Genomic DNA, 26991 nt, shown 5'->3' on the forward strand with positions numbered 1-26991 from the left:
GACAAGTGGAAATGCTGTGGATTTAGCTTAAAGTGATGTTCTGTCATTTACTCGTGTCGTTTCAAACCCATAAGACTTTCATCATCATCAATTCACAAATAAATATATTTTTAATAAAATCTGAGAGATTTCTATCCCTCCATTGAAAGTCTATTCCAACAAAAAGTTCATAAAGACACCGTAAATGTAATCCACATGAATGAAGTGGTTAATCCAAGTCTTTTGAAGAGACATGATTGCTTTATATGATGGACAGATTTAATTTAGTCCTTTATTTACATATAAACATTGATCAATGCACATATGTAAAGCTGATCAAATATTGTAAGCTGAAGCTCAAATGTGCTTGCTTGACTTACATATTGAACTTGTCATATTCCTTTAATACATGTCTTTCTGACAGGCGGGTGTTATGCTGGGAGCCGTGGGAGCTTTCGACTGGAATGGGACTGTAGTGATGCAAGCTGGGAACGAGTTTGTCGTTCCAAAAAAAAACACCTTCCACAACCCTGAGGAGCAGAGGTACGAAGGCATGGCGGGATATGTAGGTAAGAAATCGACATTTGACCAAATCTTTTGGATCGTTTGCCAGTTTTATTGATAGTAAGATTAGTTAAGGCCTTCATGCCTAGTAAAGGCCTAGAAGACTAGAAAGGTGTTAAGCCAAGTCCATGAACGATTATATTTCTTGGAAACCAAACAATAAAAATGCTGTATATACATATCAGGAATGGTATATCCTTCATAATATTCGCCTCAGGGCGACAGGGAAGCGTATTATAGAGGACAGTATTGTGGTAGCAGTCTAAACATATTGTCACGATCTTCTGCCATCCCATAAACACTCACACAGTAAGTGCAAACGCTCACACTCTCTGCACATCCCCTTTTAAGGATGTCGCTCCAGAAACTAAACAAAGGGAGTGATTTGAAATGACTCTGTCTGATAAACGTGTTTGGAGAACGAGCTGCGCGGAAGCGCTGTTTCGCAAATGCTGATTTACAATCAGTCAAGTTGGTTTATTCTAACAATACTCCCAACGATGCCTGTGTCCTCGGTTATTAAACGGTTTATGATTTCAGTCCCAGCTGTTTCATATTAAGCGTGCAGACTACTCCAAATGTTTTTTGAGGTTGGGTTAGTTGTGTGGTAGTAAAGGCTGCAGTGTGGTTTTGCTTGCAGGTTATGATGTGCAGTCAGCGTACACACCCAATGGAGTGCTGTACATCACAGGAGCACCACGGTTTAACCACAGCGGACGTGTCACGGTGTACCGCTTCGACGGAGAAAACTTCACCATAACGCAGACGTTGAAAGGAGAGCAGGTATATTCATGATCACAACCTCAATTTTGGGTGGATCTCACAGATGACATTTCACCCCAAAATCAGAAGAAAATAAAGAAATTATATAAAGAAATTAAATTATATAAATAATTATATGTACCGGTAAAATGAATTTTCAAAACAAGTTCAGATCACATTTCACCCCAACATCATTTTTTTTAAAGGTATTGTATAAATAAATATTTTAAAAGCATATTCTTATAACATTTCACCCCAAAATCACAAGAAAAAATGAAGAATACAATATAAAGAAATTATATATTTATATCATATATTTTGAAATTAATTTTAAAACATGTTCAGATCACATTTCACACATTCGTTGCAGCCAGTTTCTACAGCATTTTAGCTAAGCAACTGGCTGACTTCTTCAGTGCAGAAATGTGGCATTTCGGGTGTGTCAGGCAGCTTAGAGCATACAGGTGTGGTCACACAACTCAGAGAAACTAAGGAGAACGGGGCATCTGGTGTGTGGCAAGCAGGGCAGGGTCGAAAGCAGTGGGAACAGAGCGAGGCCGAAAACTGAAAAACTGTTTAACGTGTGTGCTGCAGTCCGAGCGCAATGCACGAAAACACTGCAAGCTCGCTCTCGCTCATATCCGAGGTAAATCATTAACACCATCACCACTTACAGTACATGTGTTTTATTGAACTAAATACATTACAGGTGGCTAAAACGAATGCGCAGGTTACTTTTCTGAACAAGAGCGCTCCCGAGTCCGCGTTTCTCACACTGTTCACGTGAATCGCAGCACAGTTCGAGTGCAACCGAACTCAGAGCACCTTGTAACGCATTGTGTCCGGATGAAAAAAATAGGGATAGCTCACTTAACTTGAGTTAATGCAAACACGGAGGCGATTGACATCAAACAGCTCGCACTTTATTCCCCGCGAAACTCTCATAAGAGTGCAGCACAAACTCCGTTCCATCCACAGCGTTACTAAATAAAACAAAATAACGAAATGTGAGCAACAGAAAGTAATCCACGTACATGGGAGTGCTCGAGGCGCAGTGCGCACACACACAAAATGCAGGCAGTTCAACAGGGAGCGCACAGCTCTTAAAGGGTTATTTCACCCAAAAATGAAAATTCTGTCATTAATTACTTACCCTCATGTCGTTCGACATCTGTAAGACCTCCGTTCATCTTCGGAACACAAATGAAGATATTTTAGTTGAAATCCGATTGCTCAGAAAGGCCTCCATTGGCACAATGCACTGTACACTCTCAAGACCCATAAAAGGTACTAAAGACGTCGTTACAAAGTCCATCACACTACAGTGGTTCTACAATAACTTTATGAAGCGACGAGAATAGTTTTTGTGCGCAAAAAAAACCTAAATAACGACTTATATAGTGATGACCGATTTCAAAACATGGCATCATGAAGCTTCGAAGCGCTATGAATCAGCGAGTCGAATCATGATTCGGATCGCGTGTCAACCGGCAAACTGCTGAAATACGTGACTTTGGCAATCCAAACCACTGACCGCTGATCCAAACCCAGTGTCGAACGACATGAGGGTAAGTAATTAATGACAGAATTTTCATTTTTGTGGGAACTAACCCTTTAAAGGGGCCACACTATATTCCTACTCGTTACAACCTCCTCCAGGTATGGTGAGGTACCCTGGTGCGCTCCCAGGTCCGCATGACAGCTTTCACATGACCAATTTTTCACACTCAACTGAGCCCTGTTCTGAACTAAACTGTCAGTGTAAAAACTCCCTTTATTTCTATTTTTAAAATGAGAGAAATCACAGCTTATTCTGAATTTTTAAGCTTAGTCTTAAGAGACATGAACACGTTCTTTGAAAAATATCTATGAGCTTTGATACATGTCTAGTCTTCATGCTCTGTTGAGTATGGTTTCACTAATAATAAACATACTTTTGCTTAAAGCATGTATATTTGTCCATACCCATGTTGATAAGAGTATTAAAAACTTGCCACATATTAATTTAAGAACTGATAAAAATGTGCGATAAAGCTGCGATTAATCGCGAGTTAACTCATGACAATCCTGCGATTAATCACGATTAAATATTTGGATCGATTTACAGCCCTAATATTTATACATGTTATATATGTCTGCTTCATCCTTTTGTTTGAATTGCAGTTTCATTCTCAATAGTATTTTTTTTTTCTGTCATGCTTTTTGTAGATCGGCTCCTATTTCGGCAGCGTCCTCCAGACGCATGACATTGACCGTGACAATTACACTGACATCCTCCTGGTAGGAGCTCCCATGTATATGGGTCCAGAGAGAGACGAACAAGGTCAAGTCTACATCTACAAACTCAATAAGGTGTGTGTGTGTCTTTAATCTGTGTGTGATGTGCCTCATTCCACATACTGAAAACATGTGTAGGGGAGTGTAGTACCTTCATTCCATGCGAGAGCATGTGGGAGCAGTAAATTTGGATCTGTCTTCAGGGAGTGTGTGTTGTGTTGGTGTTCAGCCTGAGATAAATGGTCCCAGAGCAGGGGAGGGGTTGGAATGAGAGCTTGGCATCATGGGAATGGAAATCTAATGAAACTGTAATATCTCCAGCAAAATACCAGCCTCTGTGGAGCACCTGCTCTCAAGATCTTCCAAATAATGGCGTAAATGGAGCAATTTTTATTGGTTTTTGGTCAAGTGTTTCTTTGTGAAGCATTTTAGTGTTTACGAGGCAGCACTACTGAACCCACATATTTGTTTTGATTTGAACATTTTGGAGAAAAAAAACACTTAACACACAGACTCTATTTAAACTTTGGACATAAATGCAACCCTTAAAACCTTTTATAACCTTTGAATTACATTCTTACAATGCTTGTCATTCAAGAAATCTAACCGACAAATTACGATCTGTCTTATGTCTTGTTTATTTGCATATTGAAATGTGGTTTGTTTCTTCTTATTTTCTGTTTAACCCCATCTGTTTAATCTTTATAGGTTTTATATTTTCTCAAAAAAATCTTAGTTTTTGTTCATCAAAATGTTGAATGCATATAATGTATTAGTTGTTATATTAACATGAGGTTCATTAATAAATAAATATTGTATTAATGTTTAATTCATATAATGGAGTGTTTATTATGTTTATATAAACTATATTAATATACCGTATTTTTGTACATATAATGCAATATTTGTCATATTAATGTAAACTTTATTAATATAATAAATTGTATAAATATATTAATATAGTAACTATATTAAAAAAATATGGTGTTTTTGTTCAATTCACACAATGCAGTGTTTATTATATTTATATTTATGATTTCGTCTTTTCTTTCCTGTTCTTTAACCATCTTTAAAACCATCTTTTCTTCTAAATGTCTCAAGTTTCAATGTTTTTGTTCATTATCGCCCAATCCCATGGAGCAACCTGGGGTAAAATTTCTTGTTCCAACGTCTTACTCAAGGTCACAATCTGGCAGGATTCAAACCTACATTTTTACCCATATCTTCAACCACGAGGCTGTAGGCCACACTGAGAGCTGCCGTATCTCAGGCATTTACTCTGTGTATCTGATTGTTACCCTCAGGATGGGCTGTTTGAACATGAGATGACACTGAAGCCGCTCAATCAGACCTGTTGTACGGCTAACTCTCGGAGCAACTGTAAAATCATCAATAAGAACGAGCCCTGCGGCGCACGCTTTGGCACTGCAATCGCTGCCGTTCCCGACCTCAACCTGGACGACTTCAATGACATAGTGATCGGATCACCTTTGGAGAACGACCACAGAGGGGCGGTGTATATTTACCACGGTTCTCAGAAATCAATAAAGGAGAAGTATGTACAGGTAAGGAATCTTGTAAGCATAGCATCAAGTGGTCTTTAACATTAAGGCCTTGGTGGTTAGAAAGACAAGACCCCCTGTATATACTGTATGTACAGTTGCATTTTAACACAATAAATGCTTACATTGTATTTGTGATACACGGCAGAACAATTCAAATATATATAATTGATGTACAGAGTCGCTTGTATATCAATTAACCCATTCTGTTCAGGGATGCTGGAGCCTATATATTTATACATTGTATATATTTTTTAATTGATCAATTTAAATAAGCAGGACAATGAAACATTTAGCTAAACTGAGATTTTTAACTTTAGCTAAACTTGAATTTTAATTTTATATTAATGTAAATGTTTATATTAATATAATAATTATTGTATTCTTGGTTAATGCATATAATGGAGTATTTATTATATTTATAATGCTTATAATGCCATATTTATATGAATATAAGTTTTGATCAAATAAATGTTAATATATTAACATAATGAATATAATCATAAAATAAAGATGGTATTTTTGTTTTATTCATAAAATGCCATATTTTTTAAAACTCTAATATTATAAATATTGTGTTATTGTTTAATACATATACTGTGATATTTGCTATATTAAAATATAAGCTTTATTAATAAAAATAAATGTCATATTTCTATTTAGTTCATATAATGTATTTACTATATTAATACAGATTTTATTAAAGGTGCACTATGTAATATTTTTTCAGTAAAATATCCAAAAACCACTAGGCCAGTGTTATATATTTTGTTCAGTTGAGTACTTACAATATCCCAAATGTTTCCAACTATTTGTAAATCGTGAGAAATTGCTATTTTAACCAAGTAACCGGGACGGTGAGGGAGTCGCCTGTCGATGGCGTCATATCTGCGTTCCCCTCGGTTTCCGGTTTTATTTTGCAGAAAAACGCTTTACTCTTACTGCAGTGTGAACAAGTGTCATAGCATCCGCCATAAGCAGTAACATCATAACATAATTTTCAACGCACTCAGATGTATCTAATATGATAAACAGAGCTGCGTTACCTCATACTCATGGCCGGAAAAGTGGAAATGGCGCCGGCGACTGTGACATAATAAAAGTCCCGGTGGCGACTATGCCATAATAAAGGTCCTGCTGCTTCATACTACAGTAACGTTAATAATCACATCCATGAACATGATTTCTGCCCGAGTCCTATCCCGATTCTTTTCCACCGGCTGTGAGGTGAAGACCACATGTCCCAAGATTCTGCGTTCAAACTTGGCGTCATCAAACTATGCCTTTGTTTTGAATAGGCGACCTCTAGCGGTTGGAAAAGTTACATAGTGAAGTTTTAATATAATGACAATAATAATACAAAAAATATGGTATTTGTGTTTGCTTGTGTTCAGCGTATTGCTGCTGGAGGAGACGGAGTGAGCATGAAGTTCTTTGGCCAATCAATTCACGGCATCATGGATTTGAATGATGATGGCATCATTGACGTCACTATCGGAGGAATAGGAGGGGCCGCACTTTATTGGTGAGTGTGCTTGACTTAAAGCGTCATTTTTATTTGAGTGTGTCAACCAAACTTTTATTTATTCATCGCAATCTCTTCTGTAGTACAACATTTTAAATTCCCACTAATGTCTGGGGCTATAAAAGCCATGGGTATGAAACTTGAACTCACTACCCTCTGGATGTCTGTCTTCCTGGTTCCCACCCACAGCAGCTGTCTCAAATTTGGACCTAAGCCTAAACATCCCACATTGCAGAGACTTGTCCGTCAGGGGTTATGTCCCTCCGCTACGACCCATTTCTGTTGGTCTCTGAAACTGTGTGAGAGTGCCTCCAACCACGAAATAAACTCTTGGCAGTATTTCCTTTCTTAGATCCCCCTGTAGAGATCACAGATTCCAGAGTGGCCACAAAATGACCCCTAATGCTGAGACTCTGCGACTGTAGAGCAAAGCCATAGAGTCTAGTGACCTCTGCCATCTTCACTCCCGAAGCTGCACCACCCAGCCTTTTAGGAGCTGTCTATTCGCCTGTAATTGACCACATATTACATTTTTGGAGACTATCTGAAGTATTTAGCTGGACTGAAATCAGTCTATGATCTACGAACCAGCTGTTGCTGTACGGAATGAAATGAGACACCTATTAATCCTCCAAATGCTGCTCCATTCACATAAACATCTTGTTGATCTTGTTTAATCCAGGTCTCGGGATGTTGCAGAGCTTCTTGCCAATATGACCTTCGACCCAAGCAAGATCAATCTGCAGCAGACCTGTCAGGTGCACGGGAGGACCACAGTATGTGTGAAGACCAAAGTGTGTTTCAGTTACCGGATCAAGTCTGACAAAGACGCAAACTATGAAACTGGTGAGCCACTGATGCTCTTTCTTTATGTATTGTCAATCAAGTCTTTCATTTTCTGTTTTTTTAAATGCCATTTCCCTCCAGTCATCAGGTACAATTTGACGCTGGACTCGCTGAGAGCGGTTGCCAGAGGACGGTTTAACGAAACAGAGGACAGGAGATTGCAAACGCAAAAGTCAATCGTTAACCAGTTTTGCAAAGAGCACATCTTCTACACGTCGGCAAGTAAATCAGTCTTCTCATACGCAAGTATAGACCAGGTTAGACACCACATTGAATTTAACACGGCTGAAAACGAGGCTGTGAGGGATAGACTTACAGTCATTGTTTAAAGGTTCTGGATCACATCATTTTCACAACTCACAGTTTCATGGTGTTTTTGAGTTTGTTTCAGAAAGACCTTTCATCAGCTGAACAATGCATATTGTTTAACAACAGTACAATCCATTGAACACACTGTATTCTGTCCCTCACATACTCATTTTCATTCCTGTCAAAACTTTAATATGGCGCTATCCTGACTGAGGTCTATAGGGCTGCATACACTTCTGTCTTTGGATTTTAGCTTATCTTTGTGTACAGTACTTACGAAGAAAGTGTAACACCTCTCGCAGTTCAAAACGCTTACACTATGTCTGACGTCATACGTTGCGCCAGTTACACTTTTTTTGTAAGTTGAAAATGGAAGGCGGTCTGGTGGAAGCTAGATATTATACTTTATAACGTGCTAAATATGGATATTTTTCTTACACAAACACATCGCTTCGCTTCAGAAGAACTTTATTAACCCTTCATAGCTGTATGGATTACTTTTATAATGGATGGGTGCACATTTTTTTTCAACTGCCATTACAATGCTTGGATTAGCCAGGATTTTTTTTATATAACTCAGATTGTATTCGTGAAAGAAGAATGTCGTATATACACTTAGAATGGCTTGAGGGTGAGTAAATCATGGGCTAATTTTTGGGTGAACTATCGCTTTAAGACATAACCCACTGTATTTATATGAATACGCTCCGAAAAGGCATTTTTACATATTTGTGTGTATATGTTTAGGTGCATATGATCCAAAGCCCATTTCGGCTCCGCCTCGGAGTGCGCACACCAAAATCTGCCTGGGGAACAGTGTCTTTTTTGCGGCTTAATGCGCTTTTAATAATACTGTTTAATATCAAACACATCCCGCAGTTTAGCAACACTAGACTGCATTTTACAACACTCACTTATTCGGCTGATTTGGAAGTAAAGTTTGGGCCTTTAGGGAGGAACGAAAGTGCACTGCTGTGAAGGAAAGGAAGGTGCGCTGGATGGAATAGGGGAGCGGCACAATAATCGGTTTACCTCGATTATCTTGTTTTCATAATCTTTCCGAAATTAATCGCACATCCCTACATGACAATAACTAAATAGTGTAGCTTTTCCAGTGACAAGCTACTTAAACATTTGAAAAACTTTGTCCATCATGTGGTGCTACCAAAAGGGAAAAAGCACAAAACAGGAAATTATATTATTGGTAAAAGTACCAGATAATTTGACATTTTCATAGACTAGTGCAGAGTTTAAGATGTATTAAATATGTTGTTCAAATGTCTTCTTGAATGTAATGCATTTTGCTTTGAATAAAAGTGTCTGCCAAGTGTATAAATGTAAAGCATTAGCTTGCAATGTAGACTGAACACTCCCTCCCTGTGTGTGCAGACAGGCTTCTTATAAAACCAGCCCCCGCGCTTCTCTGGAACCATTAACTGTGTATCTCTTGGCCTCTGATCTAGATTGTTACTTTTAACGTCTCTCAGTAGATAAAGAGCAAACAACTAAGCGTTTGAAAGTAGAGGACTTGAGTTTAATAAAAGCCAGAGATTCTCTGATCAAAGTCACCCCCAGCCTTCATTGAGACTGCAGCGCGTCCCGCTTGAGTGCATACTCGTCCTCTGAGCTCTAGAGGAAGTATGATATCTGTGAGCAAACAGAATGTGCTGTAAGAGGCGACGCCCCCTTGTGTTAATGATGGACGATCAATATGAGAATTTTACCTACAAACCAATAATACGGAGTTGATAATAGGCTGCTAGCGACAGAATGAATTTGATACCATTTCTGAGGCTGTTATTAAAGTTGCCTAAAAGACGTTAAGCTGAAAAAATTTGCAACATCCTTTATTATTCCCTACAGGATAAACTGGATTTCAGAAACCCCATTATGGTCACGCTGGAATTCGGTTTAGCGGATGAAGACAAGGGTCCAGTCCTAGATGGGGAATTACCGACGTCACTCAACAAGACTGTAAGATCTCATTCTCTTTCCTGTTGCCGAATCAAATCTGAGGTTTATACGTGTAGGTCATAGAGTGTAGCATTCACTGCTCCAGTAACCACTGGCTGCTGCAGTTATAACACTCATTAAAAGGAGGAGTAAAAGTGGGTGGCAGTTGTAAATTAGTCCAGTAAAGTTCCTCTAATTTTACAAGCGCTGAGAGATTTTCTCCATGTTTGCTCTCCCACACGCAGTTATGAGATTTTAATTAGCAGAAAAAGGAGGGACTGGCATAGGGAATGCCAAGACTTTTCCTAATGGGCTAGTTGACTAGTTGGCCAAATTAATTTTATTGTTTATTTTATAATTTTGATGACAAACATTATATATATATATTTTATTTATAATTATTATATATTATAAATTAAATTATAAATTTTTTTATAACGTATATGACATTCATCTAGAAACCAAAGACAAGAAAAACCTGCACACTCCCTGTTGAAAAAAAAACTGCATATGCAGGTTAGGAAGCATGGTTTGAGCTGGTCAAGTGCTGGTCCTAAGCTGGTCCGAAGTAACTAGCTCCAGCTCAGGACCAGCTGCCATGCTTCAAAACGGGATGTTGTATCTGCTCCCGTGAAACTTTAATAAATTGCAATGTTTCGACCAAATAAGGACTATTTGATTTATTAAAGTTTCACAGGAGCAGATTTTTTGGGTGTGCATATAATAGTGATTTGAGAAAAGAAGCTTTGAATCAATTGAACCAATTGCTTCGCTAAATGATTCAGATTTGAAGTGCTCAAAATGCCACATGCTGGTGGCCCCTGCTGGTCAAAACTCAGCCCAAAAATGCATAAAAACCAATGGTAGCTGGTGGGTTTTAAAATAGAGGAGGCACCCAATTTTAGCGGTCCGAACCCCTCCCAAAGATGTTGCTTTAAAATGGCTTTTTTGCTCACTTTTAGACAGAAAATTTACAGAAAACGACACATATACAGCAAGACAATATAAATATAATTTTACTCATCTAGCCTATCACTTGAAGGAAACATCCACCCTTCTGTCCTTTTAAATGTCAGTTTTAAAAGAGATTGCTGTAGCCTATATTTTAGCTTAGCCTATAGGCGTGGGGTCTTCCTTCATTTTTTATTTGTAGCTGTTGTTTGAATGGTAGTTTGATACATTTGTTTGCGCTCAAATATCTCTTCTCTCCATACGCAGTTGGTACATCAGCAGTAGCAGTTCAAACTAATATCACGTAATTTACGTCTCTCAGATGATTGGTTGCTATACCAAGAGAGGCTAGCCTTCTCTGCCATGTTTTTTCTCAACACTCCTAATCTCTGAAAGTGAAATACTTACTTACTCTCTGCACGCACACACACACGCTAATACCCAAGCAGACAGCTTTGCCAGCTCACCAGATAAGGTTATCAAGAGGAAGAGCCCGTTTTCCTGGAGACATCACTAAGTAGTGCTTGCCAGAGCTACTCCTTGAAGTTCTGTTGTTCTTGAGATCTCTTCAGTAAAGCACTTAAACAGCAAAACAATTCTTGACACAAATATTTGTGGGAAACAGTTGGCTTAACGCTTGTTGTAATTCAGTGACATTGTTGGAAAGGGTGTAAAACAAAAACTGTCATGAAAATGATTTAGACCAACATTTTTTGGCAAACATTGTTTAACTTAAAGGGGTGAAGATGTTTTGAAGTTTGTTTTTGCGACCATTTAAGCGTGTCAGAGTAAATCTTCCTTTATTACTTTTCTTTGTATTTTCTTTCGCTCTAGATCGCATTAGTGGACTGCGGGAATGACGACAAGTGTGTTGCTAATCTACACCTTACAGCCAATGCAAACATCTCAAGGTATTAATACTACCTTTTAAAAAATGTCCTAAAATGTTTCTTCTGTCTTTGATGTAATTATTGTTGTAGATTGACAATGCAGATCATTTTGACAGGACTATGTCATGGTTGCTGTTTTATTCATATGGTAAATGTTTTCTGGTGTATTTGGTCAATTCCTGTTTTCTGCTGCCCCCTTCTGTTGACTTTTGAAAGAATAAATATTCCCTGTTAGGTTCAGCACAAGTTGTCCTGTCAATGTCACGAGCCTCAGATTTGTCTACAAGGCATGAAACAGAATTACAGAAGCACTGGATGCAAACTGACTTTGTCCATCTCTTATTTCTGTATATAGTCTTCTCATAAAAAGCAACCAGGAGAAGTTCTATGTCAAAATCGAGGTCCACAACAGTGGAGATAATGCTTATAATACCAAGGTTACACTGAGCCACACGGAAAATATCAACTATGTGAAAGTTGAGGTAAGTCATCTGTAATGGCATGTATTCAAGAAACGCTTGCTTTTATATAGATCAGTACATTTAAAGAGTGCATTACACACACAGTTTCTGCCAATCTCATGTTAATCTTGAGTACCTATAAAGTAGTATTGCATCTTTCAAATCCCCAAAGAGTCTTTAGTTTTATATTTATTAAAGACAGATACGCTGTACCGTTTCTTTCCGAAAACAGCCGAACTTGTGGAGGTGTGCAGTGGGCGGAGATAAAGAGTCATGAGCACACACACCTATGAAATACACACACACACACACACACACACACATACAATACATCATGGCTTTATTCCTGGATAACTTTCGGTTCACTATACGTTTGTGTTGTTTACATCATATGCACTTACAATTGGCAAAAAAAACACAGACATTTGATGCGGTTTCGACTCGTGACCGGGAACAAACAAACACACTTGCAGTACTTCCGGAAAAACAATCTGCATCCACTGTTTCCTTAATGCTGGGTTATTTGGGAAACTTTACCTCATGTAAACGCAATACTTTGATCAAACTAATGCGATTAAGCTCATAATCGCAGTAACCATAGTCGCATTAAACTAGGTGGCATTCACTGATTTTAATAGCAATAAACAGGCATGTAAACGCCTTAATCGCATTATTATTATGAATGAACTTCATGACATTGTTCTGTAGTTTTCCCTTCTCCAAATCACTAAACTCTGTCAACACAACTCGCTGTGCAGTCTCTGCTCCGTATCTTCATCTAGACGGCGCAAAGAACACGACGGCAGCAGGCAAACGCTGAATAATATAAGCTACATCCATAAAAATGTATTCTGAATTTGATGCGAGTAGATTAAAACAATGGACGGTAGTATGCATACTGTATACCTATCTTAGTGTGGTATAATCTTAGTGAATAATCAGAATAATGAAAATTGCATGTAAACTGGAGTAAAGAGTTCATGTAAACATCTTACTGCAATTATGACCATACTCTGATTATTATAAATAGTCGCATTATTGGTGCACAGATGGGATGGTGCAGATGGGCACACTCTTGCTCTCGCTCTGGTTGATGTGCGCCCACCCTCATCCGGGAGAAGAGCCCATACAAGGAATTCCGCCCTTTATGACGTCAAACAGGGCCATACTCTAAAAAAACGAGTGTATTTGGCACATAAATACTCCGTCATATGTCCAACACGTTTTTTTTTTCCAACTTTTTAACAGTGTAAATAAGTCAGAATGCATGAAATAGCATAAGACCTCCTTTAAATCTATGTACAAAAAAAACGATTTCTGTTTTCATTTTTTTCTGCAGCCTAAAGAGAAGGACTGTGAAACTAATAATACCAGAATAGTATGTGCAGTTGGATATCCTTTCCTTAAAACTGGCAAAAAGGTGAGATTTTGCCTCTGCTATCAAATTAGCATTATGTTTCATCTCATTCTGTTTACACTCATATCATGTCAATCCAACAGGAAAGCTTCAAAATCCAATTTGAGCCCAATCCTTCCCATATTCGTAAGGACATTGTGATTAATGTTACTGCAACAACGTAAGAATTGCATCCATTTGAAAGTTACCAATTAAATCTTCTTTTTACTGAGTTTGACTTACTTGATCAAATAGAGATACTTTGTTGTTTATAATTAATATTTTCACCACAGTGATAGTGAGCGGTCAGACTCAGAGCTGAAAGACTACTTTGTGAGCATCGTCATCCCTGTGAAGCATGAAGCCAACCTGCGATTCATTTTGTAAGTGCCTTATTTAAACCAACCAATCTGCTTTGCCGAAACCAGAAGAATCGGACTTAACCTAAGTTAACCTAATTAAATATCATATTTTGTACCACCAGAACTACTGGTCTGATTGTCATTTCGTGTTTTACTGTAGTAACAAGTATATGAAGGAGGACCATATCATATTGAAAGAGAAGGAGACAATACCCAGTACTTTCAACCACACTAGTGTGATCGGGGACGAGGTGAAAATCAGCTCCACGGTAAGACTCAAAACCTCAGCCTGGAGTTTGAATCACTTCCTTCAGGCCCTCTAGACTATCAGCTCCACGGTAAGACTCAAAACCTCAGCCTGGAGTTTGAATCACTTCCTTCAGGCCCTCTAGACTATCATGTGGTTAAGAGAGAGGACAAATGGGGAACTGTGAAGGAGAACTATGTAGTTTAAGTAAACTATGTCAAAACTAAGATACTGTGTGACCAAGGAGTCATCTTGGTTGGCAAGGTATGATGCCAACCTTTACAAAAAATAAGTTTATTCAAGTGTGCTATTAGTATACTTCTTTTAAACTAAAAATAAGAAGGTATACTTTCAGTCTACTTATTATGTACTTCTAAGAAATATACTTAAATTTTCACTATGTATACTTAATAATAATAATAATAATCAATTTTATTTATATTGCACTTTACATTTAAAACAATCTCAAAGTGCTACAGAGTCAAGAGTTAAAATTAAGTTTAAACAAATTAAAAGTAAAATTAAACATGTCAGTTGTATGCTTTTCTAAAGAGATGTGTTTTTAAGTCTTTTTTAAAAACATCTGTAGTCTGTGGGGCCCTCAGGTGGTCAGGGAGGGCGTACTTGACTTATACAGTCAGAAAGGTCTAAGTATATTTGGCCTGCACTTATACTCAATCTTCTGATCGAGATATAATTAAAAGTATAATTAATTATTCTAAGTATACTTGCCTTGTAGTTGTGTTTACTCTTTTGATTGAGTAGCCTATTAAATACTTTTTTCACATAGTTTTACATACTGTTTTATAAACTTACATTGTTTATAAAGAAAACAGATATGTTCCTAATTCTGAGTATGTGAGTTTTTGTTTAGGCTAGTCCAATGCAATACATAGGAATTGACTTACTTATTAAGTTAATTATTGGTCCTGCACTGCCTATTGATTCAGTTAATTTGAATGACAATACATTGCATGTATCCAATCTGTTTTTAGTGGCATTCAGTATAAGGATTTGACTGTTCATAGATTAGGTCAGTGGTCCCATTCTCTCTTACGCTGCTGCTTTGCTAACATCGTCGGCATTGGGAGTTATTGAAAAGGCTCTGGCCCTGTGTCTACAGACAATTCACATTCCTTCACTTCAGGTGAAGGTGGGGGAGAAAAGTCCTCTACTTCGAATGACCGCTCTGTTGCAAATTTACTGGCGTCACTCCAGTCCATCTTTGCGAGTCTGACAGCTGTCAGTCAATCTGTCACTGTGGGTCTCAGGTGCATGCCCCCCGCTCAGCCCTGCCCTCAGTTCGTCCCCTCTGTCTCCGCTGGGCTCTGCCAACTTTTCCAGTATTATTCAAAAATTGCAAGTGGGTGGAGTTAGGCTCGGACCTGAGGTTGAGTTACAGTTTAAAATCTATCTGCCATTGACTGAATTTTCCGGCTATCCATGTTTTCACTGTTATATGGTAGGCGGCGCTATTACACATCTCATTACACATTTCATTAATTTTGTTTAAAATGTTGCTTTTTTAATTAAACTTACCTAGCCTAGAAATCTAGACGCACCCTAGCGGCAGAAAATAGAAATTGCAGCCAGGGCGTCTAGCAACTCTCCGTTGGCTTGCGAGCTGGAAAAACCAAACTCTAGTCAGGCCAATCACATCGTGTAGAGAATCGGTGGGCGGGCTTAACATAATGACGGCAGAGTTGTGGTGGTTCCGCGTGCCACTTGAAAACAAAGAAGCTGGCGAACAGCGGTCTTTCGAATCGGCTTTGGCCACGACTCTGGAAGACTTGGAGTTAAGCTTTTCTTTGAGAAAAGAACAAAGAACGGCACTGAAGTCATTCTTAAAAAAGGAACATGTGTTCTGAGTTTTGCCGACCGGATTTGGCAAAAGTTTAATCTATCAACTAGCTCCGCTTCACCTTCTTCATTGCTCTGGTTGGTTGTAGCGCTATCCTATTGCGTGCAGAGGGAATTTGAAAGAAAAACGTTTATCCCGCCCCTCGGATTGAGCCCTGCCAATGGCGTGTTGATGTGGGTCTGGCTTGTCAGGCTAAAACTTACCCACATTCAAGTGTTGATATAAAGGTATATTTCAAGTATAAAAAAATGAATACCTAAATAGGAAAATAGTAGTATACTTAAAGTGCAAAAAATATATATAAATAAACTATAAGTATGATGTTATGTTTACTTGAAGAAAACTTAAAAGTTTCGTCAAAAGTACTGAAATTTAAAAAATGTGATGCTTTGAGCGAAATCGTAAACACCTCTGATTTGCCATTGTGCATCATCATATTTGTCTGATTGGCTGCATTGATCAGCTCTTCAAAAACATGTTGTAAATATTCATCAATGACACTTTTCACCGACCGCTTACACAGATACACACAGGAGCATTTGAAAGCAGGACTGGTCTGCTGATAGACGCCTGCTTGTGCTTTCATATGCTCCCATGTGTTGATCATTGTAGCCAATCACAGACATATCCGATGAACATCCGAACACAATGGCCAATCAGAATCAGTTTACGATTCTGCTCAACAGCCCTCAAAGCGTCCAATTTTTAAAACTTGGTACTGAAGTCGGTACTTTTGACAACACTATTTACAAGTATACTTGCAGTGTAAAACTACTAAACTACTAAATTGTTTACTGAGAGTATACTTCAAAGTGTACTTAATAAACTAAAACGTGCTACAAGTATTTGGCTAGTAAACGATCAGTATACTTAGTTATAAGTGCACTTGTATAGTTGCAGTACAAACGAAAAACTTTGTTGTAAACTAAGTTACTACTGTTGCACTTAAAGGGTTAGTTCACCCAAAAATGAAAATTCTGTCATTAATTACTCACCCTCATGTCGTTCGACACCCGTAAGACCTCCGTTCATCTTCGGAACACAAATGAAGATATTTTTGTTGAAAGCTGATGGCTGAGAAAGGCCTCAGATAGGCCTCCATTACGGGTGAGTACGACATGAGGGTGAGTAATTAATGACAGAATTTTCATTTTTGGGTGAACTAACCCTTTAAAGTATACTTTTATGCACATTTAATTCCAAACACTACACTTACAAGTATACTTCTGACTGATTTCTGATTGTGTTCAACAGATTGAGAGAGATCCTGGAATGCCGAGTCCTCTAGTGCAGCTCACAATAAAGTTCCCTTATCAAACGGCTGCAAAAAACTTGCTGCTGTACCCCACATATCTCTCCCACACAGCGGTAGGTGCTCCGATTCCTCAAGTGGCCCTATCTGCATGACTGGCTCAGAAATATCTCAGCTGCCTCATTTCGTTCTTATAGGGCATCACATGTGATGGCAATAAATGGATTGACCCTTTACAAATCAAGCCTGCCAAACCTCATACAGTGAATCCTAAAAAAGAGACCTTGAGCATCTATCTTTTGGTGAGTAAGCATCGCTTTTCTTATGAATATGTGAATAAACACATTGGAAATGGGTATCTGATCGCATCTAATTTTTTCTCTGTCTCCCAGAGTTGTAAAGAAGAAAGAAATCCCTGTGTGTCCTTTATCTGCTCCATCAATCCTGAAGACTTCAACCAGATCAACATCACTTTCAGAGTGTGGCGACCCACCTTCATCAAAGTACGCTCTTCTGTTTGATTGTTAACTTTCATAGTTCTGCTATGTATGATCTGTCAGTATGTTGTAGTAATATACATTGCCATCTGAAAAAATTAATCATCTATAGGGAGAATTTTCCAGCATTTACATGGGTGTCGATGCCATGCTGGAGAACAAGAACACGGACCTGTTTGTGTTAAATGATAACGTCAAGACCAGACAGGTATGAAAACAAACCAGCCCTGGATTCTGCACCAATATCAATATGAGCAGGATTTAAAATTAAATTCATGACCATTAAGATTAAAAATTGCATTAGGCTTCGTCTATATTTAAAAGTGCTGTAAGGAATTTTTTAAATACCACACATAAACTGTTCCTGGTACCAGCCAATTGCCTAATCTGTAAAAGTCATGTGAATAATTAATCTGGAATCACCCTAAAATGATGTTATGACAACACTGACAAACCCTTCACTAGTCGCTATTCTGAGCAGCAGGGAGAAAAAAAAAAAAAAAAACCTTTTATATATATACAATATATCAGATAGGCTACTACCCTATGGTACTAATGTATCTTGCCTCTCTAAATAATAGTTTATTTCTTATTATTAAAGTCAGCATGATTGTTCACCCTATCTATAGATCTTATTGTGAAAAATGTATCCATGCATAGGTTCCTTGACCTCATAATTCTTAATCAAAATGTCATAACTCGATGTTCAGGTGAATTCAGGTGAACAGTTTTCAGGATGTCCTGTTCTCAGTTCAGTGTGTAGTGTGTACAGTGTGGACTAACTGGAGTGTCAAATCAGAAATGAAAAAAAGAAGAAATATTTTTAATTTATATCTATTATATTGTATGTCAGTTAGTACGGCTACTTTTAAATGGCCATACTTTTAAAGGAGAAAGATTAATTTTGCCCCCAGAATGTAGTCACATATACCATCAGTGTCTAACTAAGGGCCCTATCATACACCCGGACATATTTTTATCTAGTTTCAGCCTGACGCAGTTATCATTTTCACGTCCAGCGGCACGTTGTTTAAATAGCAAATGCCCAAAACACACCCATGACTCATTAAGAGACAAGGTACAGCCCTTTTGGCGCACCGACCGGTTTTTTCCGTCGTTAACCTAATAAAAGTGGATTCGGACGCGCCCTTAGTGCACCTCCGCCATGCGCTTCAGACCATGCACTCAGATCGTTAAAATAGGGCCCTAAGTTATAAAAATGGCTGAAATCTCTTACAGCACCTTTAAATTAGCACTTTACTCCATTTTAGCTAGTTACATGACAAGTGTTACATCTTTACTGCAGGTGAAGATTCAAGTCACCAAAGACATACGAAGTGGAATCCCACTATGGATTATTATCCTCAGTATTCTTATAGGACTATTAATACTGGCACTTGTTATCTTCGCCTTATGGAAGGTAAGCATCACTATTTTGCTTATGTTAGCTCAACACCAGCACAGTGATGTTGAATGTTGACTGTGTTGAATGTTCTCCTCCAGGCTGGATTCTTCAAGAGAAAATCAGTTGAAGACATGAAGGAAGAAATGAAGGACTCTGATTGAAGCCTGCGTTTTCAGTAGCCTCCATCCCTCAGGTCAACTCATACTAAACCTCTAGCCAAGGTCATCGAGATCACATAGCAGAACCATCACTAGGGACTTAAAGAAATATGAAGGTCAGAGTCTGGGTTCACCGAGAGTATATTGTAGAGCATACCACAGAGAACTCAGTGCTTTGCTTGACACTCATCATTCATCTTTATGTGTTCACTGCAAAATTCGACTGAATGTGAACTCAAGTGAACCTTTGAGACGCCACAAAATTGGTGGACGTTTTGCCAAACCTCGAGAGTCACGCTTTGAACAGCAAAGCATCAAAGGTTCAATCTAGCCTTAACTCAACATCCCACCAGCCACCCTCATCTGTAACCCCCCTACGGCATTCATCATCAGCATAGCAAGGCTCAGGAACCTGTCCTGGAAACGTCTAGAGTTATCTACAGTCCTGTAATCAGAAACATACACTCTTATTGGCATCAGGTTTATATATGGAGGTCTATTCCAATAACTCACTTTTAGAGCTTGTTTCGATGACGCGCTGTACAGGGATGTTTTTCAGTTCAAAGCATTTGTTTTGATTAGTGTTATGGGCTATGAATATCGGCACATTCCTTTTGTTCACGAAGCAACTTTTTGGCACTGATGTTTTTCACCCTTTTTGTCTTCAATAATGAAGAGGAAAAGGCCTGTACTGTAAATGTAAAGCTTAAAGTGTATATAAAGTTATGTTTGCAATATCGCTTAATGATGAAATAATGGCTTTATCAAAATATTGCATCATCTGTATTCAGTGTGATTACCTGTCTTGTTTTTTTGAAGTAGAAAGCATCTTGATGCCTGCAGTGCTTCTCAGGTATTCCAGATGGGTTGCAGACTCAGTGAATGTCTGGAATCACAAAAATTGGACTGCCATCAACTTTTCTTGTACGGTTCTTGCCATATGTAAATATTAGAAAAACAATTACTTGACAAAAATAGAACTGTTAAAGCTAAAGTGTGCAATTTATGCACCACCAAACTAATGACTGTTTTCAAACAGGATTTCCAAACTTTCCTATTGGTCGACAACCCCAACTTAAACTCACATCATTGGTTAAGTCAATGTTGCTTTTGTCGCACTGGATGGGAAGGTCCAGAAAACAGAGCAATGTTTTGAGATCGCCATAGAGACACAGTGTTTATAACTTTTAAGGAAATTCACCAACAAATGACTTATAGATGACTCTTCATATTAAAGGAACATGTCGAGTTAGACTGGTTGTAGAGTTAGATAAGTCCATACATACCATTCTCATCTCTGTGCGTGCCATAACTCTGTCTGACGCACTCACCGCTAGCCTAGCTTAGCACAAAGACTGGAGGTAAACGGCTCCAGCTAGCCTACTGCTCAATAAGTGACAAAATAACGCCAAAATTTTCCTATTTACTTGTTGCGATGTGTATAGTTACGGTACCTTGTGTACTAAGACCGACGGAAAATAAAAAGTTGCGATTTTCTAGGCGGAAATGTCTAGGAACTATTCTCTCATTCCTGCGTAAAAATCAAGGAACTTTGCTGTCGTACCATGGGTGCAGCAGCGCAACGATATAATACCGTAATATCATTGCGCCGCTGCACTCATGGTACGGCAGCAAAATTCCTTGATTACTACGCAGGAATGAGAGAATAGTTCCTAGCCATATTGGTCCAGAATATCGCAACTTTTCATTTTCTGTCTGTCTTAGTACACAATGTAACTATACACATTGCAGCATGTAAATAGGAAAAATTTGCCGTTATTTTGTCACTTATTGAGCAGTAGGCTAGCTGGAGGCATTTACCTCCAGTCTTTGTGCTAAGCTAGGCTAGCGGTTGAGTGCGTCAGACAGAGTTACGGTATGCATGGAGATGAGAATGGTATGTATGGACTTATCTAACTCTGAGGGATACGGTGAATAAGCTAAAGTCCCAAAAAGTCGGCATGTTCCTTTAAGCTGGAGTAAAAAATAACAAACAAAACAATTACACATTTCAGATTTATATATATATATATTCTGGAAAACAGAAATAATCAAACACAGAGTGCACAAATTATGCAAAATGCAAAACAAGAGTCTGAATTATATATTGCAAAGGATGCAGTCAAACACAGTGTACATATACAGTGCCTTAATTTGTAATGCACTGGGTGTTTGAATGGAAAGAAAAAATCTTCTTTGCATTATGTCTCCCATTTATTTGGAGCATAAATACATTTGTAATAAATTAATTAATGATGCATTAAGCCATGCTGTTAAAGCAGAAAAGATGTTAGCTACATTTATTTATGGTTCTGCAGTTATTGTTATTGTTTTTTTTCAGGGGTCTTTCTGTTTTGGATATTTTAAACTTTTTGTTTTTGTAATATTATTTTTGCAACAGCTAACCAGAGCCTGCCACAAACTCGAAGTATATGAACCGCACAACCAGTTATTTCCTTCCCTTTTTCATTTTGCTTTGTAAAAACCATGTGCAACGTGTGAAACTTACATCGCAAGCTTTTGTGCGGCACAAAGCTCCATAATTTACTGTTCGAACTGTTACTGTTCTAATCAGTGATTAGATATTTTGTTTTCAATATATTTTGTTTTTAATGCTCCCTTTTTTGACAAAAACATGAAAGCTCAGAATGCTATGGCAGAGATGCTAGAAATTTAGCTTGAGCCTCAAGTGTGAATATTTATCACACATTCTGCTTTGGAATGAGTGCTAAATATAATTTAATTATTTTGTATTTAATTTAGTCAAATTGTTTTTTTTAATTGAACACCCTAATGATGGTGTTTTGCAGGAAGTTTCAGAAAAAGGGTTTTGTTTCATTTTCATGTGGTACTGCCATTGTCACTGTCATTTTAACACATCATTTTTGTTATTTTAAGTTGGCATGAAAAGAGTTGCTGTGTGGTTCAAAAGGTTGTTCACAGGCTCCATTTGTACATTGTACATTGAATGAGATGCCAAACATGATTCTATTGTATATAATAACCCAATCAACAGTATTCATGTTTCAAACACACACAATGTGTTTAAAAATAAGTTGTTTAAAACATGTAGGATAATCAAGCCTCACTCTCAGATGGACATTGGTCTTGAGCACATGTGAGACACTCTGCTGTGAAGTTTCTATGTAATGCACTGGTTTTTCATGTTGTACATACTTTTCAGCACAGATTTAAAAAGCCTTGCACATATTGTCAAGAAAATGCGCAGAAAAAAATAAATGCTTATTTTGTAATTTAGACACTTCAAGAGATATATTTGTGTGTATTTATTTATACTAATGCAGAAAGTGAACATATACATAGTTACAAGTTATTTTCTCTCTGCCAAGTTAAATAGTTCCAAATGAACTATTTCCGTCTCTGCGCAGACAAATGCCCTGTCCAAATACCCACACTTGCGGTTTTTGCACTTGCATCACTTGTATTTCCCTTATTTGGCCCAAGTATTCAAGCAGGCTTGAAGCGTGCAAGTGTGTACTCTATATAACCTTTGATTACCCGATGGGACACTTTGTTGTAAAAAAAAAAATGCAAGTGTTTACAGAGCTTTTTTTTATTTTCAATAGTTTTTAACCTCATGGGTGCCACTAACCACATGCGAGGACATTATATTTTAGTGAATTTCTCTGAAACCATACATGTCACAGTATATTAAGTCTGGATGTCCTGTAAAGAGCACATGCAGGGCTTTTCAGAGATACCATTTCGAGTGATGAATGATCTAAATGACATAAACCATTTGAAAAGTTTTAAATTGTTATAAATCAACATCTCGGGAAAATGTAATGGGGATTCTAATCAAAATGTGACTTTTTGTTATGAAGCAGGCCATTGATGTCCAGAGGACACTGGGACCTAAATCATAAAATTAAGAAATTACATATCAATATTCCTATAAAATATTAGATAGAATTATGAAAATGTTGCCAACTATTACTCCCATTATTACACTTCTTTTTTCATTGCATGTTTCTCCAAGAAAACATTAATATGCAAATTAGAGACAGTGTATACATTGCATTGAATAGGAAAACCCAAATAAAAAAACCCACCCACATATTGCATGAAGTAAAATGGTATATCAATTAATTACGTAACATAGTTGAGAGAATCATCTTTAAAGGTGCAGTGTGTAGTATTTATGAGGATCTATTAACATAAATGCAATATAATATACATTCTATGTTTTCAGTGGTGTATAAAGACCTTACATAATGAACCGTTATGTTTTTTATTACCTTAGAATGAGTAATTTCTATCTACATACACCGCAGGTACCCTTACAGTTAAATTGCCATTTTGCGCCGTCATGTTTCTACAGTAGCCCTAAATGGACAAACTGCTCCATAGAGAGCTATAGCTATGACGACATGTTTGTCCTGTGTCGGCCTGGCCACCGTAGCTTCTCTATATGCTTTGAATGGGAGGGGTGACCATTTTTTTTACGACCACTCTCAGACGGTTTGAATCATGCCCTCAAATTTTTTTTGTGTTCACATTCCAAGTGTCATAAAAGTCACCAAGTTTCGTACCATTCTGATGAAGCTGTGATTTTTAACAATACAAAACGTATGAAAAATCATGATTCGGATCGTGTGTCAAATCGGCAAACTGACCTTGGCGCTCCGAACCACTGATTCGATACGCTGATTCATAACGATCCGAAGCTTCATGAAGCAGTGTTTTGAAATCAGCCATTATATACACTATATAAGTCATTATTTAGTTTTTGGCGCACCAAAAATATTCTTGTCGCTTTATAATATTAATATTGAACCACTGTACTCACATGAACTGATTTAAATATGTTTTTAGTACATCTTGAGAGAGGAAATGTCATTGTTGGCTATGCAGGCCTCACTGAGCCATCGGATTTCAACAAAAATATCTTACTTTGTGTTCCGAAGATAAACGTAGGTCTTACGGGTGTGGAAAATAGACCGTAAAAAAATATGGACGGCACGACTTCATTCGCTTCCGCTGAAGTAAGTGAAGCATCCAGAGGTCCGAATATGGCGCTGACATCTTGCGCAGATTTGGGACCGAGTCCGGCACCAGAATCTGCGAAGTAGAGATGCGATATCAAAAGCCCACCCACACTCTCGCAGATGAAGAACAATTCATTATATTGGTGTGAAATAAACAGTTATGGAAATGTAGAAACTAAAGCTAAAGGTCCAATCTCCTCCCAAAAATCCCGAAAAAATACACTATCGCCCTGTAGAAGCCGTTTTTGTAAAAACGTCTCCGGTTACGTATGTAACCTAGGTTCCCTGAGAACAGGGAACGAGACGCTGCGTCAGCTTGACGCTACGGGGAACGCCTCCAGCGTGACAGGTGTCTGAACTACTATCGAATCACATCAGTCCTACTGACTGGCGACAGCCGATGATGTCATCAGGGTGCGACCAGGAAGTATATAAGGACGCCTCTGCCAACATGACACCGCCCTTCGTCTTCAGGGACTGTCCGGCAGGCAAACCCTGAGGCATGGCAAAGTGACGCAGCGTCTCGTTCCCTGTTCTCAGGGAACCTAGGTTACTTACGTAACCGGAGAAGTTCCCTTTCGAAAGGGAACTCGCGCTGCGTCAGCTTGACGCTACGGGGAACGAAATACCAACGCCGCCATGCCGAGGGGAGTGCATGCCCAAGTGGCAGTGACAACTGTCAGGACAAGCAAATTCAATTGAACTGCCTGAACCACCCCCCCTCTGGTCACAGAGGCTGTCAGTGACAGCATTCCCTTCAGTCATAGCCCAAGCTATAAGCCTGAGTAGGAAGCTTCGAACACATATACCCCTTTTCCACCAAGGCAGTGCTAGAGCTAATTCAGAGCCAGAGCTAGTCCCAGTTCATAGTTGGTTCGACTGAGGAGCCTTCTAAGAACCGGTTTGCTTTTCCACCTGCTGAGAGCCACAACAGAGCCAGTCTTACGTCACTGTTTACGTCTCATCTCTCTCAGCAACGCTAGCGAGGCAGCGGCAATGTTACCAAGTATGTGGTTTTGCCGCGGGCTGTTTTTTCATGTCCGCGGGATGAAGCGACCCCAATTATGTGATATTTAGCCCCATATTGCGAATTTTAGTAGGCAACCATGCCAAAAAACACTTATTTAACCCTCAAATGTGATTTTTACTGGGGAATCCCCCCCTGGAACGCGATTGGGCTTGTTTTGAGTAGAAATTGGGCGGGTTTGTTGTGAAAACCTGGCAACCCTGGGCAGCGGGAAACACACACACACCAGGCTTGTTCGAGATGCATCGTCACTGCGCAGACCGATCCACGTATGATATAAAAAAAACGCATGAGTGAATCAAAAGCATAAGGAGTCACATGCTCTCGATGGACTCGTTATCATACGGCGATCGGTCTCTGCACAGCACCGCTGCGAACAAGCCTTCCATCAACAATGCAAACGTTGCGTTACTATTCATTCACATGGCTTTACATCGGCATCAAAACACAACGCAAACACAGCGAATCCAACGCATTTATGTAGTTCGCCGTAATTTGTATAGACGGAGATTACAAATGAACAGCAGCTGTTAGCTCCATTAGCTGCTATTTCAAACATGGCGGATCTCAAGTTTGTGTTCGTCTTGTTGACCCCGCCCCCAGCACCTGACGTAATCGGTTCTTACTTCTAGCCCTGTTCTAGCTCAGCAATGTTTTGGTGCTACTTAAGAACCACTTTTCCTGGCTCGGAGCTGGGGCTTTGTGTGTGGAAACACAAAGAACCGATTTGAAACTAGGCTCTGGCTCCGATCTAGCTCTGGCTCTGCTTTGGTGGAAAAGGGGTATTAGAGAAGTTCTACCCAGGCCGCTCAAAGGCCTGGATCCAACCCATTCAAAGGAAGGGGGTTCCTTTAAGGGAATGTGGCTAGGGGGCCCTAGGGCGCCCCAGCCAGCCACTACCGCCACCAAGGAGGCCTAGCTTGGTGCCTTTTTTAACGGGCGCTTCAGCCGGGCCATCCCTGTCTGTTCGATAACAGAGCCTCTGGATACTCGCCTCCTGAAGAGGCATCCAGTCCCAGGAACTGCAGAATGGCAGTGGCCTCCTCGGACCGGATCTCAGAGACGGGAATCCCGGAGAGCAGCACTCAGCATAGCGCTTTCTACCCTTGCCAGCGAGGGGAGTAATCTGCTCAATCCTAGGATCTACTGAGCTATTATCAGATAGAAACACTCAGGAGGCCAGACTGGCCTAAAAACTGATCTAATTGGGAGGCCACCCTAGGGGCCTACGACCACCCGATCAGGCCCAGGCAGCTTTGGCTCACATACGACCCTTCCGAAAGGAGGGGAGCTTAAAGGGGGCTGCCCGGTAGGTAAACCAGGTTGCAGGCTGAAATCCCCTCCTTGGGGACCAAGTAGCAGAAGCGACAACAGTCGCGCTAGGGTGACCACTAGCTGTCAGCGTCATGCCAGTTAATAGTCTTTGTACTGAGAACCAAAGACCCATTAGGGAGGCCTAGTGAGGCCCATTGTATGATAGAAGTGTATGCCAGAGAAGCCTGAGAAGTCATGCTCAGGAACTCGCTTAGAGGGAGGCCTGGTGAGGCCTACTACCTGATAGCAGTTGAAGCCAACTGTCAATGTAGCTGGAAAACGGAAACTTGTCTTCTCAGGGAGGCCTAGTGAAGGCCTATTACCTGAAGGTCAAGCTACACCAGCTAGCCGAGCATCCTAACTCAGGAACTCGCCCTCATGGGA

General features: G+C 39.2%; 1 protein-coding gene across 1 annotated transcript in view; it reads left to right on the forward strand.

The window, feature by feature from the left end:
- Nucleotides 1–21168, forward strand: part of itga1 (integrin, alpha 1) — a 60149-nt gene extending 38981 nt beyond the window's left edge. Inside the window, exons 11-30 of the mRNA XM_079803865.1 lie at nt 404–548; nt 1184–1326; nt 3514–3657; nt 4887–5147; nt 6539–6669; nt 7352–7515; nt 7597–7733; nt 9688–9798; nt 11563–11639; nt 11974–12100; nt 13419–13499; nt 13580–13656; nt 13769–13858; nt 13998–14106; nt 17200–17313; nt 17395–17499; nt 17590–17700; nt 17807–17902; nt 19001–19114; nt 19198–21168. Of these exons, the coding sequence (XP_079659991.1) occupies nt 404–548; nt 1184–1326; nt 3514–3657; nt 4887–5147; nt 6539–6669; nt 7352–7515; nt 7597–7733; nt 9688–9798; nt 11563–11639; nt 11974–12100; nt 13419–13499; nt 13580–13656; nt 13769–13858; nt 13998–14106; nt 17200–17313; nt 17395–17499; nt 17590–17700; nt 17807–17902; nt 19001–19114; nt 19198–19260 (2400 nt within the window). The 3' untranslated portion in view covers nt 19261–21168. The remainder of the gene's footprint in view (nt 1–403; nt 549–1183; nt 1327–3513; nt 3658–4886; nt 5148–6538; nt 6670–7351; nt 7516–7596; nt 7734–9687; nt 9799–11562; nt 11640–11973; nt 12101–13418; nt 13500–13579; nt 13657–13768; nt 13859–13997; nt 14107–17199; nt 17314–17394; nt 17500–17589; nt 17701–17806; nt 17903–19000; nt 19115–19197) is intronic.
- Nucleotides 21169–26991: the final 5823 nt, after the last annotated feature.

The sequence above is a fragment of the Gobio gobio genome (assembly GCF_949357685.1).
Source record: "Gobio gobio genome assembly, chromosome: 22".
Lineage (NCBI taxonomy): Eukaryota > Metazoa > Chordata > Actinopteri > Cypriniformes > Gobionidae > Gobio > Gobio gobio.